At 34.6% G+C, this 15,433-nt stretch overlaps 1 protein-coding gene across 2 annotated transcripts; it reads left to right on the forward strand.

The window, feature by feature from the left end:
- Positions 1–1,707: 1,707 nt before the first annotated feature.
- LOC145678477 (uncharacterized) lies at positions 1,708–13,826 on the forward strand. Of its 2 annotated transcripts, XM_081748659.1 has the most exons (5): positions 1,708–1,768; positions 6,850–7,076; positions 8,319–8,496; positions 9,713–9,810; positions 13,395–13,826. In XM_081748659.1, the coding sequence occupies exons 2-4, from the start codon at positions 6,858–6,860 to the stop codon at positions 9,808–9,810; spliced, it is 495 nt and encodes a 164-aa protein (XP_081604785.1). In that variant the 5' UTR covers positions 1,708–1,768; positions 6,850–6,857; the 3' UTR covers positions 13,395–13,826. The 2 variants fall into 2 exon arrangements, with proteins under 2 accessions (XP_081604785.1, XP_081604784.1); XM_081748658.1 differs by lacking the exon at positions 1,708–1,768 and having other exon boundaries at positions 2,101–7,076.
- Positions 13,827–15,433: the final 1,607 nt, after the last annotated feature.

Genomic DNA, 15,433 nt, shown 5'->3' on the forward strand with positions numbered 1-15,433 from the left:
TTTCGGAAAATTTTCCGCTATATTTTTCCGGAAAATTTTCCGTTCTAAAAAATATCAGTAATCCAGTAACAATTCCTCAGCAATCATAAAATTGGTTGAATTCATGTACAGAAATGTAAAAAAGTGAAAGATCGTTTAAAGAATCTGAAAATTTTCATGGCTCAGACAATTTTCGGTAGTATGTACGAACAAGTTAAACAATTTTTCATGAATAGAAATTTTTTGTGTCTTACATGGAAAAATTGAAGAACTTTTTATGAGTCGGAAAATTTTCATCATTTTGAAGCAAAAAGTAAAACAACTTTTTGTGAATCGGAAAGTTTTATTGCTCTGTAGAAACAAGTGAAAGGAATTTTCGTAGATCGGAAAATTTTAATCACGATGTAGAAACAAGTGGGGGGGAAAAAACTTCTCCTAAGCCCGACAATTTTGGATATTATGTATAGTGATGTTAGGTGGAAAATTTTCCACTATATTTAACTGCACATTCAGCTTCAAAATTGAATTTCTGTAGAGGAAAGTTAGTCAGCAACAAATTATAATTTTCCAATTAGCTTTCGGGAACCGGAAAATTTTCTAATATTTCAAGTTGGGAAGTAAACTTTTACACAGTGTTTCTCTCTCTCTCTTCATCTGCGAGCTCCTTCGTTGCTAAGCGGTTAGAATACACCCCTTTGGCATGGAATACCTGGCTACGATTCCCAGCGGGAGCTCATGTAGTTCGGATTTCATGTTAACCAGTTGGTCCCGTCTGCTGAACCCTTTGGCATGGAAGACCTGGCTACGATTCCCAGCGGGAGCTCATGTAGTTCGGATTTCATGTTAACCAGTTGGTCCCGTCTGCTGAACCCTTTGGCATGGAAGACTTGGCTACGATTCCCAGCGGGAGCTCATGTAGTTCGGATTTCATGTTAACCAGTTGGTCCCGTCTGCTGAAAGAGACGTTAAACTCAAAATTAACTCAATTTAACTCCTCTCTCTCTCTCTCTCCCTCTCTCTCTCTCTCTCTCTCTCTCTCTGTGTGTGTGTGTGTATGTGTATGCAAAGTGCATAGAACATGAGTTCGTAGAGTACAAATATCCCATTCTATTATTTAAAACTTCAATTTATTAAAAGTCATGAATGTTTTCCGATTCATAGAAACATACTTCACTTATTCCTACATCGTTGTTTAGCCGTAGAATTTATTGGTAATAAATATTGTCTTAAAAAGTTTCATGAAGTAAAAATCTAACGATTCTTCATTTCAAGAATGTTTCAAAAATTAAAATGCGTTCTTCCCTCAGAATCCACCTTTGATCTTACAATATTAGATTTCGTCAGTTTAATACGCATAAGACGGTTTTCTCATAGCTTTACTACTTTTATAGATTTACATTCTGCAACATTTATAAATAAGTAGATATAATAAAGAGAGCGAGAGAGAGAGAGAGAGAGCCCAGATAGCATGTAAGCTTAAATCAAGGGTCGCTTTCCCTTGATTTTGGCTTAGCAATGTACAGTTGATGCGACAAGCGACAATCAACGTTTATTTTAGCTTGTTTTTAACTTGAAAAGAAGCTTGAATGCGACAAGCGACAATCAACGTTTATTTTAGCTTGTTTTTAACTTGAAAAGAAGCTTGAATTTATCAACTTTCTACTAAGCCTATTTCAAGCTAGATTCAAAACGCTTGACGTTTGTCGATTGTTTAGCAAATGGAGCCATCTGTAGGATTGGTGAGTAGTCTGAGATTTGGCGCTTGATTTCTTCCAAAAGGTAAACAAAGGTAAGCTATGTGTATGAAATGTAATAGTAAGCCCTACTTTAGTTTTAGTTACAAAATAAAAAAGGTGATTTTTATTTTAGACTAGTGCGCTGAGCGCTTTTAGGATAGTATTACTTTTCAAATATGGATGGAATTTTATGTTTATACCTTTTATGTTGTTTTCTTTTTTTTAAGTGTGTTCATCCGTATAATGTATACCATATTTAACCATTGGATTCTTTAAAGTCAGTGATGGCTCTTGACAATTAGAATCAGGATAGGCGCCCGAAGGGGAGGGGGTGGGGCCCGGGCCCCCTTTGGCTTACGAAAATGTAGACGTAATATAGGAAATCATGTATATTAAATACCAGGCGTAATATAGCAACCATGGAGATGGGCCCCTCCCTAGAAAATTTTCCTCGGGCACCCCTGAATATCAGTACAAAAATTAGAGCGTTAACTTCAGCAGACGGCTTTATCATATTAAAAATTTATAGGTGGAATACTTGATAACTGTTAAGGCATTGCTTTAGCAGACGGCTGTACCATATTTATATCGATTTTATGGTCATTTTTCACTAGATTTGAGATAATACTGTTACATATAGAGAATTTTGGAACTTGGGGGCCAAAATCAGGTAAAACCACCGTGTTTACAGGAGAAATGAGTTGGTGTTACGTAACCGTAATTACTAACATAACTAACCAAACCTAACCTAAATCATCAAAAACAGAAAATATAGGAAGAAAGTACGAATTCAGGTAAAATCACCATGTAAAAATTATTGCAGATATTTTATGTATTTTTCCACTTTCCTCGTTTATGTGCATGTCCTCCGTCGCTGACACGCCTGCTCTCTACGGACGCATCCCCTCGCTCCGCTCGGGACTCCCAGCTACACTCCTGTCCTGACTCGGTTAGATGGCATTCGTGCTTTTTTTGTGGCCACCTAGCACAAGTTGGTTCGTGGTTTATGCACTAGCTTCTCATTTAGTGGATATTCTACAAAAAGGAACCGGGAAATGCAATGTGTGAACATTTGGTAGAACCATCTGCTCGAGTAATGCCCAAGTATCTTAACCCAGCCTAACCCAAACTAACTTAACCTACCTAAACCATTAAAAAAATACAAAATATATACCAAGAAAGTACAAAATTTAAGCAAAATATTGCCACCCCCAGTTCAAAAAATATGCCGTTACATAACACTTTACGTAGCATAGCTGAGCGAACGAAGGGGAATAGATGCCCCGCAGGGCTCGTTTTTCCCCCCCTACTTTTTAAGTTACACGCGTTTGGCATTGCAACCATTGCAGACGGTCATTTTCCAAAGCTTCATATGTACTTACTGCCATCTCATTCCTTGCTTGTATTCGTCTGCCTACCGCCTTGTCAATTAGATCCACCATAACATACTTAATTTTCCATTTCGTAGGATTCTATATAACAGATACGATTTATTAAGTCTAAACACATTAAAATAATTTATTTAATTAGGTAGAGCCATCTGCTAAAGTTAACCCCATATTAATAATGATGGTAGTTAAATGATAATGTAAGTGTTTTAAACTCAATAAATTGTATGTGCAAATGAGTATACATGGGAAAGTATGTATGTTATGGTGGAGCTATTTGCCAGGGCGGAAGGCGGTTGAATACAAGCAAGGAACGAAATGACAGTATTTGTATGTTAAGTTTTGGAAAATGACAGTCTACAATGGCTGCATTGCCAATCGTGTGTAACTTAAAAGATAAGGGGAAAAAACGAGTCCTACGGGGCTTCTAATCCTCTCCGCTCGCTCAGCTGTGGTTCGTGAAGTGTTTGTAAAGTAGTGCCTCAAATCTAGTGAAAAAATCAACAAAATCGCTTTAAATTTGGAGAGCCGTCCGCTAAAGTAATGAAAATTACGTTTTATCTCTACAATCGAGGAGAAAACTGCTATTAATTAATAAATTCCTAAGCTTTCTTGTTTTAGCTTTCACCGATACACTAAAAATTTTAACTGATGTGGCTTCCCCAAGAATCGGTACGGATGATATTTAAATGCAGCAAGCAAGCCTGGACATTTCACTCATTTTAGAATGCATCATGCTTATCTTTCGTTCCTTATGTTCTTCCATATTTATTCGGAGGTTGGGGCAAAATTGAAGAATATAAATACTTATGTCCGACTTTATTTAGTAACAATTACTTATTCTAAGGTATACTTCATCAATCTTAGATTAAGTGATATCACTCATTTCATCGCTTTACAATAAGAGCAAGGAAAGGTTCGATCGGGTATGGACTTTTGGGTTTACGGTAAAAGAACGATGAATTTCGAAAAATTACTTATTAGATATTAATAATAATTAAAAATGGATTATTACGCGAAAATAAGTTGGCATATCAGTTTGAAGTTTGTTAGGTAAGAAGTCGAGGGTGTAAGTTTGAAGAAAACTAGGTTTTTCGTTGCTTACATTTTTATCTTTTTATCCTCTAAAAACAGTAACTTCTGTCTCTTAATTGATTTTAGTGCTTTTGTTTACTTTTTTTTTCTACCAGGTGAATGAAGTCTGGATCTAAAATCTCAGAAAAATATTTGCAATCTGAACGGATGTAATAAAGAAATAACGCTATTTTTCAGGATTGGCCAAAACCGTGTTTTTTTTAAACTTTTTTTCACTTAAACCGGAATGTTTGCTTTACACCAGTTTTTTTTTTTTTTTTTTAAATACGTTTACCTTAGATTAAAGTGGAGTAACCGTTGCCCCCTTTTTTTAAGAGTAAAGGTAATTTGAGGCTGATGATTCGATTGAACAGGGTCGCAACCTCGAGAAATGAACGCAACTCGCTCAAACTAGAGGTCATAGGTCAACTAGTTCTGCAAATGATTTGCCATTACATCATAAATTATTCAGCAGTCTACTCCTTCAGCATTGGTTAAGCTTGAATTTTCCTTGTCGGAGGCATGATAGTCCACAAGTTGAGTGGGGGTTGGATTCGTGAAAAATACTTTTTTAACTTGTCTCTTTAATTGTGATTTTATTTTATCAAGTTTGGAGTTCCCGCCGAACTGCCTGTAGTGCGCTGCCACACTAGCGGACGGTCAACAAAACTTTTCCACAGAAGCTGATTAAGTGTCTAAATTTATAACATTGGAAAGTAGATCGACGAAACAGAGATTTCCATTAGGTTTGACTGTTGTTAATAATAATAATAATAAAAAGTTTTATTTAGAAAGATAGTATGAATGGTCCAGAACTATTAGTCACTTCCTGTATTGATTAGCAAATTAAATTAAGCCTATATTTCTGACTGACTAAATTAGATCTTCTGTACTATATAGTCTTTTAAAATTGTCCATTGATTTAATGTGTATAACTATAGAGTGATTCCATTTTGCAGTTCTTTCCCTTTTGGTTCTTAAGTGGCTCCTAAAATATTCACAAGTATGCAAGATCACTGCAACGTATTTCTATCAGTTGACCTCCGTGGATGATGGGTCTGTGGATTTATCGCTTTTGTTATCAAGGGATTCTGGTTTCGAGTTCAAATGAAGAACAATATCTCTCGAGTGCAAACTGAGTAGTGGTTCGGATCTCACTTTAAGCTGTAGGTCCCGTTCTTCATAACCCCGCTGTTATGTCCTTAACCATAGAAAGACGAAGGTGGGTCAAATTTGCCCGCACTTTCTTTTTCTCTTTGCCCGAACAAATGAATTTTACAACGTTTGAATTTTTTTGTATTTTCTTCTGTAATCTAAACTTAAATTTAGTTTTATTAGAAAGCACATTATTGTGGTAGTTTTTTTTTAAGCGCAGGAGACTAAGTACATTTTTTTAGCAACTTAGAAATGTTAAGAGGAGTACAGTTTTACTTTGAAAGGATCATGTAAACTTATCTATTCTTTGAATGGATTACTAAATTAACATAATCTACTTTTATACATTGAGCAAACGTAATACTCTCAGGTTTAGTATAGTAACTTGTCTACACAGGCTAATGTATTTCAAGCTACTTCATGTCTGCTAACCAAATGCGGTAGTAGTCTGTACTGGGACTTGTAATATTTCCTATTAAAATAAAATTTCACAAGTCTTAAAATAATTTTACAACTCACATTTATTAGAAGCAGTCATTAAATAACTTTAAAATACATTAGTAGGGTTCAAATTGGAATTTACAACCACGAGCAAAATTGACCCCCCTTAGTCTTTCACGTGACCAATTATAGTTTAGTCTTCCTAGGGTTAATGTTAAGATACACGGATGACTAATGATAGTGAATGATTATGAAGGAATTAGTGGCATGAGAACGGGAAAACCCTCACGAATATGATATTGTCCATCATAAACTCATAAGGCCGGAGATTGAACCAAAGATCCGTCGCACCAAAAGGCAACGTTCTACCTCTGAGCAATCAACCCTTTCCTTCCGCAGTGCTGATGAATGACGTCATACTCTAATGACCTGGTCATAATTCTGCAACATAGTGGTCTTCTACACACGTCTTCCTAATTGTTCCCCACTTTTCCCCCCAAGATTTCTGATTAAATGAACAGCGAACTCATATTTAAATAAAATCTTTGAGTTTTGTCCCACGGTTATGCGGGGCAGCCTAAAGGAGACGGTGATGATGAGAATGAATTAAATAATGGATTGAAGAAAGTGGAGGGGAACGGTAGAACCCTGAGAAAATCTACGCACACGGTGTTTCTCCACCACAAACGTACACCCATGTCCAAAATTATTGTCGCATGTCTATAAATATGTTCTTGTAGGAATAAAATTTGATAACGAATTCGCCCTGTATTTCTTATAATGTTGGTATGTGCATAATCGGCAAAGACATGTATGTGGCAAATTTCATGTCAAAAGAGCAGTAAATAAGAACAATAAAACGAAAATAAAACTTTCTTGTCCATTTGTTTTACTCATTCTAATTTACGTGCTTATAATTCTTTCCCTATAAAATTTTCCACAAGAAGACAGTTATAGATATGCGACAATCATTTTGAACATGAATGTACATTTAATTGTTTCAATGGTTTGTGAAATAATATATTTTCTAGTTATATTAACACCTTCAAAACAATATTTCCTAAAATTTATTGCAGATATCAGAATGGTATTTGGCCAAATGCAATCTACTTTAGCTGACCTTAGTGAAAGAGTATCTTCCGTCGAGAAGAAGGTTGACACACTTCTAAGTAATGGTGTGAGTGTGAAAGCAGAGTCCATAAACGAAGAATCCGAACTTCTTGGCCTTCTGCCTCTGCGAACGTTCAATGATTTTCAAACATTTGAGAGAAAGCTTGAAGAACCTAACTTCGGAAAGAAATATGTAAGTATCCTATCAAACCTGTACAAGTTATGAAGCAGGTTTCAAATCTTTGTTATATCTTTTAATTTACGTCTTTTTGGAACATCTCTCTTTTGACTAAATGTTAGCATCAACTCCATTTTTGCCAATTTAGCCATTATCATGTGCATTAGCTATGGACTATAATTTTGGTCAACTTGCCATTCATACTTGCTAATATAGCGGCAATTAAATCTTTTGCAGTCAATTTTTTTTTTTTTAGAAAATATGAAAAACCTAAAAAAAAGTAGTTTATCTTGGTATTTTTCTAATTCCTTTGTTTACAACAGCACTTACATTGTCACAGTAAATTAGATATCTTTTATCAGTCTCACCTATCCGTCACGATAAATTGGGATTCCTGGATCTGGTTTCTCCATAGTCAATTTGTTTGATTAGTTTCTAGTGTATTTTTAGTTTGGGTGGAGTTTTTCTTGTTGAGATGCGTGCATGTGCATGTATATATTTTTGTGATAGATCAATAGTGTTATCAAGCCATACCCAGCATTAGAAGTTGAAAATAATTCAAGAGATTTTATTACTTCTAGTCAATGAAGGAACAAATTGTATTGTGAAACTGTTTGATTTGAGGATATCAAAAGATAAATAATATTAGAACATCTTTGTAAACTAGTAGACTTAAAGTACCAAATATTTAGTTTCTTTATTCCTAAATTCTGTTACCTATAAGTTAAGGTAAGTTGAGCCATTTTTAGCTAGTTTTTGTGCGTCATTTAGCTATTTTCTGACACTACTTGTTGGCAGCACTGATTAACCCACTGTTACTTGTTACTTTTGGAAGTGTATGTAATTTCCATATACATACACACACACAAACACACACACACACACACACACATATATATATATATATATATATATATATATATATATATATAGTATTTTTTTCTAATTCAAACGGACAATGGTCCTTTTAAATAACCGCTATTCCGATATAAAGCTGAAAGTTACCAAATAAATCCCAGGCAAACAGTTTTTGTTAGTCACGTAGCCCATTTGATACGGCCTTCCGTGAAACTCAGAACCCCACGCCTTTTTTTTTCACACTTCACATTACGGTATCTAAAAATTAATCTAGTTTCATTCATGCTTTGTTTTTTTTTTTCCACTGGTAGAAAAACATAACAATACGGACCCTTATATATATTGTTTTTCTTTTTGATTTCAGCATGCATTAGATCTAAATACTTTCCTTTCTTTCAGGTAAAAGTATTACTGTCAATTGGTGGTAAGGATTTTAAAAGGTTTCGCTCACAATGCAATCAGAAGAACTTTGTGCGACAAACTCGCAATGGAATTCTCCTACTCTGGCAGGAAACCAAGGATCATGAAGCAAAAAAGCACACCTTTGGGTCCAACCAAATGTACAATAAGATCAACAGTAAGTTGATTTGAAAAGTTGTACTGAAATATTTAACTTCATTTATTTATTTATGCTAGTAACCATACAAAATTCCAGTTTGCTAATTATTAAGTCTTACTTCTCTCGTACTGGACGTGTGTTCTCATATTAGTATGTCCCAAGCAATCAGAAGTAATTCTTCATGAATAAAGTATGCTTTGAGTACTTTAGGATTCTTGTACTGTCAAGTAGTAAAATATGTAAATGTGTTCACCCTTACTGGGTGAATATAACATCTGTGTAGAATGTATAGGAAATTCAATAACTGATCCAACACTCTATGTTGTAAACAAAGCTTTACTGGCAAAGTACATATTTAAACAAATCTTTGCTTTGAAAAGCATTCAAAAGAATTTCTAAGGTGTACGGAAAATCTAAAACCAAATAAAATTCCAAGGTAGGAATGATTCCAGGGCTAAATAAAGTCAATAGTGTCAACGAATTTAAATTGAAGTACAGTGTAGGAATCACTACTGTGAAGTATAATTTTGCACCAGACTTTTCGTGTATACCTGTAAATTTGATACTGTCTACCACACGAATATAACTTTGTTGGGTTGGCAACACTGTTAGTCTGGTAGTATTACATAGTATGCCAAACTGTCTCCCCTGCCGATATTTTAAAGGTGCAAAATTTCAGAGCTCTTTGTCTAACACTGGAACGCAGATAAAACACTAGAAGAACATAGCTTTCGAAGTTACCATAATTCCAGTATAAAAAGAGAAAAGTTGCAGGCTCTCAAGACGGCGAATAGTCAAACTTTCGTCTTTCTGTCGTCTTTATCTTTCAATTTTTCGTGGCAACGAAGGTAGCCAAAACCTAATGTGTTTTGTAGTGTTATTTAAGGTGACTTTAAACGTTGACTCAAAACCATATCACCACTAAGGGCACCGGAAGAAAGTCTTGTTACACTTGTATCGAAAAATGTAACTTTTCCATTATATAATATACCAAAAGTGTGGTGGAAGATAACTTTCTATAGTACCCTTACATAAAAATCACAAAATAGGGGCTTAGCTTAGGTGACTTGAAAAATAATATAGGAATTAGTTTCAGCTCTAGGTATCCATGTTTAGAAACCATACCATAATTCCGTAAAGCTATTTAAGAGGGAAATTTATTTCAAATGACAGTTTTTTTTTTTAAAGAATAAAAATCGCTAGTATTTGCTTGAAATTCTATCTTTCTTTTCAGCTGCTGTTCGTAAGATGTACACCGTCGCAACAGAAGAAACGGTGAAGGAAGTATTGGGTGTTTGGCTGCAGCAGGCGGAGCCTAGACTACTTGCGTAGGTAAGTATAGTTTTACCTATTTTCCTTACAATCACGAGAGAGATCGGAAAGTTCTTACCATCAATAAATAAGCTAGGGATCTGCAACTTAGTCCATGGGCGCGTTCTTCTCTACATATACGTTTTGTATTCACTACATTTCTCACATCTATAGGTCACTAGATCAATATCATATGCATAGAATTCTGTGGATTTGGAGGAAAAAGAGATTTACAGCGTTTCAATGCCTCTTACTTTCCCGGACCCCAAGATATGAACATCTTATTATAATAATTGTAATCCTTCCCTTTTTCTTCCTTTTAGGATATGTATCATAAAACGCTTTTGTAATAATTTTAAATGAGAAGTTACTTCCATATTTCAAATCTTAAAAGATTTAGAGATATCGACATTTTATAATAATTGTAATCCTCACTCCTTTTCTTTCTCACCTTTTTTTTTCTTTTTTTCCTTTGTACTAAAATATCAAAAACCGCTTAAATATGTCAAATTATTTGAAATGAGACATCCGAATATCAAATTTCAAGTCTGTAACCTTAAGGAATTCGGAGATATGGTCATATTTTAAAAATACGTCCCACAATTATTTTCCTCCCCTTCCTGTCGAGTTTGCAAAAATCCTTCCTTAGTGGTATCCTACGTAACAAATCCCATGTACTGTCCATATTTAACTTGTCTATCTTAAGCGATTTGGCCTGTGCAAAGATCTGTCGGTCACTCAATCACTTAGGTCTTTGTATTTTATATAGCGAGATGAGTTCATTTTTACGCACTCATGTATTAGTACACAGTGAAATGAGATGAAATGTTTATTTTGTATGTATTTATTATTTTATTATCCCTTATAATTTAGCAACTTGCCTGTTACTTTCCTCGGAGGATGGAAATTTTAACTAAAATCGAGATTCATTACTGTTTACATTTTTATTTTCTTGTCTTCTGGAAGAAAGTACCTCTGTTAATTTTATTTTTTGATTACTCCTATCTGCTGAATGAAATCTTTTTTTTTTTTTTTTAAAGAATAACTTTTATTCCTTGATTAATTTTGGTGTTGATTACTTGTTTTCTATACTGCAGGAAATTTCATTTTTTGAAAACTGCGATGTCAGAGTAATAGAGAGATAGGCACTTACTGTTATATTTGCCTTCTAAAAACATTTCCTACCTGCTGCATGAAAAACAGAAAGCAACTAACCTATTTTTTTCTTGACTAATTTTAGTGTTATTTTACATCTTTTCTATCTACTGAACGAACTCATCTCATGAGAGAAAAACTACAATACCACCCTCTTTCTTGATTGATTAGAGTTAATTACTTCTTTTCTATACTAAATGAAACCATCTTACATTCTGGAAAACTCTGCAATGCCATTGTAATAGAGAAATATCCAATTGCAGTATCTTCCAGACGATAAGATTATTTCGTTTAGTATAGAAACAAGCAATAAAGTACTATAATTAATTAAGATACAGATGGTATTGTAGTTTTTTTTTTCCTTCTCAGAAGATACGGTTTCATTCAGGAGATAGAAAAGAAGTAAAATAACATTAAAACTAATCAAGAAACAGATTTTTTTTCCTAGAAGATAAAGACTTCAGCAGTTAGAAAATTTTGTTAAAAGACAAAATAATAGTAAATGCACATTTCTCTCTTACAAAGACATTCCCGAGTTTTCGGGAAAATAAGACTTCATTCAGTATGAAAAAGAAGTAATCAACACTAAAATTGAACAAGAAATAAAGGTTAATGTTTTATCCACAAGATAAAGACTTCATTCAGCAGTGGCAGTAATAAAAAAAAATTAAAAAAGAGTAGTTTTTTTCCCCCAAAGACAAAAAGATTTCAATAGTATAGAGCACGCCAAAGTATGCGTATGCGTAAACACTCAACAACAAATTAACAGGAAAATAAATAGGGAGACATAGGTCTTAAAATGCATTCAGAATTTGACTGGATTGAAGTAAATGAAGTGATTTTCCTGCCTTGTGCCATGTACACTGAGAAATGTTTCTGCTTTCAAAGATGGGATATAAAGAACTAGGTCGATAGGTCGCAGGAGTATTTATTACTTCTCTATAATGAATTGTGAAACGACGCTAATGACTCCGACACGACGTTCCATGAATATGGGTCAAATAAACTTAGTGTTACATTTACGGTAATGAGTCATCCCTTCTTCATTTGATATGTATGATGAAGGCAATATGCATGTCTTCCTATCAGTGATTCTTGTGTTTTGAAAGAATGAAACGTTGCAAAGATGTATTCCTCCGCTGTAAGGCTCAGGATTAAAATCCGTTTGTTTTACTGTCACAAATAATTCCAGTGAATTGTTGTTTAACACCTCTTTACGTGTTAGTCACCAGTAACTTTTTTATTTTTTATTTTTAAAGAGAAATATTTCATTGAACCTCTAAGGTATGTTCCAAACTCGTTGCAAAATGGTACGAAGTTGTCCGTGTACACGGTGCCTACTTTAGTAAATTCTACACTTTCCCATGCGTTCTGTTGTACGTGACGCAGGATAACGCCTTGTAGGTCATCATCTGCCATTTATGTTGCTCCGTGAAGAATACAAGGTGTATAGGTTCACACACTTATGACCTATCTTTCCTGTGAATCGTGAGATCAGATTGCATTTCATACAAGGCATGGAGAGAAAATTACAGAAATAAGTAAATATTTGTTCTTCCATCTCTCAGTGATTTCTTATATCAGTGATTACTTCGTTTGTTTTTCGTAACGCCGTGCTTATACAACAGTACCGAGTGAGTCAATATGACATTTTCTGGATTTATCTCAATTGATGCTCTCACAGAACAATGCACATTTTCAGCTAGGAAATTAAAAAAAAACTTTACTGAAAATTTACTGGCACTAGAACATTGAAATAGGTAAAGTGAATAAATACCATGCAGTGGTACCAGTGATGAAACGAGTAACATACTTCGTGACTCGTGATCCCGAAGTAGTCAGATCCCTGACCCTGTATGACCCAGACAGATTCGTGCGATCCCGAGACGACTTAATATCAGACTGTGGGAGAGTATGTTGTAATTGTAACAAACGCGATTCTTTCCTTTCAAGTGTTTCTTATGAGTGATCGTCAAAATTTAATCAAATAAGGCTGTAAAACGTAAAATGTAGAATATAAGGGATGCCGCTAAACCGAAAGAGTGTTTGGGTAATGTTTGTGTATAGTAGTGTTTAAAATTACTTTATTAATTTTCAGTATGGGAAGATGAATTATATTGTATTTGACACAGTCAAGACACTTTGAATAAGAAGTGTCACACTACAAATCTAACATCTGAATAGGTGAGCTCGATTAGGGAATATTAATTCACTATAAAAAATTCTACCGTAATGCTATAGAGATCATATTTGGAGTGCTTCCAAGCCATGGATCACCAGATCTGAGAAACGAGTGCCAGACTCTGTTGCCTTGTGTGGCACTTACTTCAAAGAATAATAATGTATTTTAATGAGAACGTATTTATAAGGTAAACAATATGAATGTTTTCTTTTAACTGTGCAATCAATTACATGTTTTTCAGTACGTATTTATGATCGTTATTTTGCAGAGAACGAAGAAATTCAAAACGTGTAGTGGAAGGTCACAGCGTTGAAGTTGAGGAACCCAATTAAGGAAATAAGTTAGAAATAACACAAAATATGTAAATAAGTTCAATAAATAACATTGTAATACAAGCTGATTGTTTTCATGGAACCTTATATCAGTTATTGCGTAGAATGTAGGGATAATTTATTTCAATTATGTAGCAGCAGGATGCGAAATCATAACAGTTATGATCGGGGAGAGATAGGAGTAAATAAATAAGTAAAAAAAAATTGCACTGGAAAGTTTTGAAATGAAGATTTCATATATTGAACATCCAAAATTATTGATATATGTAAGGTTAGGGATAATGCTTATCCACTAGGTTGTCCACTAACTGCACAGATTTACTGTAAATAGTTTGTATACTTCTGACAGTGTCGATGTCACCTTATCTCTCCAGTAAATTATTGAGGATGAATTTTCTTCCAAAATTTTAAAGTATGGGAATGGCCATCCTCAGTATTTCGCACCCTGTGTAGCAGTGGTTCTAGGATTTAATTTATATTTCTTTCTTTCCTGAAATCTGATAATTTAAAAGTTTGCTTAGCCCTTGACGTTTGTCTAGTGGTGTACGTCTTTGGTGCGCCTAGGGTCGTGGTCGATTCCCAGTGGAAGACCTTACAAACACTGAACGCATTACTGTTCGGATTCTACAGGTCAGTGTCTCATGTAAAACTTCGTGCTGAAACGGGACGCTCAGCTTCAACATCAAACTGTGGTTAATGGTAAACTAATTGGATGCTGATCTGCCAGGTCGCATAGTATATTCACCAAGGAACTCAGGAAAAGTGTTGCTTTCTATGTTGAAATAAGATACTAATCTCAATAGACTGGAGTATGGGGTATATATTCAACACCAATGTTGTGTGAGACATGGATTTATAATTTAACATGATATTTCAATAATGTTACTCAACAGAAATAAACCTGAACCTCGTGCTGCAAAGACGCATAATGGACGAAGGAAAGAAGCATAATACAGATTGTGAAAGTATACATTATTTTGCTTTCATTTTGACCGAACACAACTATTCTTTTTCAGAACATTGCTTATGTAGGTTTAACAGTTCTTTCGTCGTCACCTTTACGTTTATTTTTGCAGGATTATTGTCTATATGAGGTTGATTTCATTTTGTATAAGGTTTGATGTGAGGCCCAGTAGTGTCAACCTTGATACAGATTTGTTTCTGCACGTGAGAAAATGATTCATCTGGTTGGCGTCATGTATAATGTTTGATGTGAAGGTTAGTATAATGTTCAGTGTGTAAGTTACATAAATGATGGTGTGTGTTCTTTTGCCATCTGAGGGTGTTTGGATATTGCCACCACTTTATTGGCATTCTTTTAAAAACATTGCAGAAACCATAGCTTACTACTATGTTTACTATTAATAGTAAGTATGGTATGGTTTCCCCTATATATATTTAAAATAATGCCAATAAAGTGATGGCAATATCTAAACACCTCAGATGGCAAAAGAATACACACCATCATTTATGTAACTTACACATTGAACGTTATACTAACCTTCACATCAAACATTATACATGTCGCCAAGCAGATGAATGATTTTCTCACGTGCAGAAATAAATTTGTATCAAGCTTTACTGAGAAGCTTGCAATAAACGAGACATATTAAGCATGTGCTAAACTTGAAGTGGACAGCTTGAAATAAGCTTGAGGTGACAATCCTGTAGCAAGCATTATGTACCAAGTTTGAGATAAACTTGAGGTAACAAGCCTGTAGCAAGCATTATGTATCAAGTTTGAGATAAACTTGAGGTAACAAGCCTGTAGCAAGCATTATGTACCAAGTTTGAGATAAACTTGAGGTAACAAGCCTGTAGCAAGCATTATGTACCAAGTTTGAAATAAACTTGAGGTAACAAGCCTGTAGCAAGCATTATGTACCAAGTTTGAGATAAACTTGAGGTAACAAGCCTGTAGCAAGCATTATGTATCAAGTTTGAAATAGACTTGAGGTAACAAGCCTGGAGCAAG

The sequence above is a fragment of the Thermobia domestica genome, chromosome 2 (genome assembly GCF_964235325.1).
Source record: "Thermobia domestica chromosome 2, izTheDome1.hap1.1, whole genome shotgun sequence".
Lineage (NCBI taxonomy): Eukaryota > Metazoa > Arthropoda > Insecta > Zygentoma > Lepismatidae > Thermobia > Thermobia domestica.

Bases quoted from the DNA above. Each gene is read 5' to 3' on its own strand.
- LOC145678477 (XM_081748658.1), top strand. From the start codon at position 6,753: ATGAATGTACATTTAATTGTTTCAATGGTTTGTGAAATAATATATTTT. The intron at 7,077-8,318 runs GTAAGTATCCTA...CCTTTCTTTCAG, and splicing joins CTAACTTCGGAAAGAAATAT to GTAAAAGTATTACTGTCAAT. The intron at 8,497-9,712 runs GTAAGTTGATTT...CTTTCTTTTCAG, and splicing joins AATGTACAATAAGATCAACA to CTGCTGTTCGTAAGATGTAC.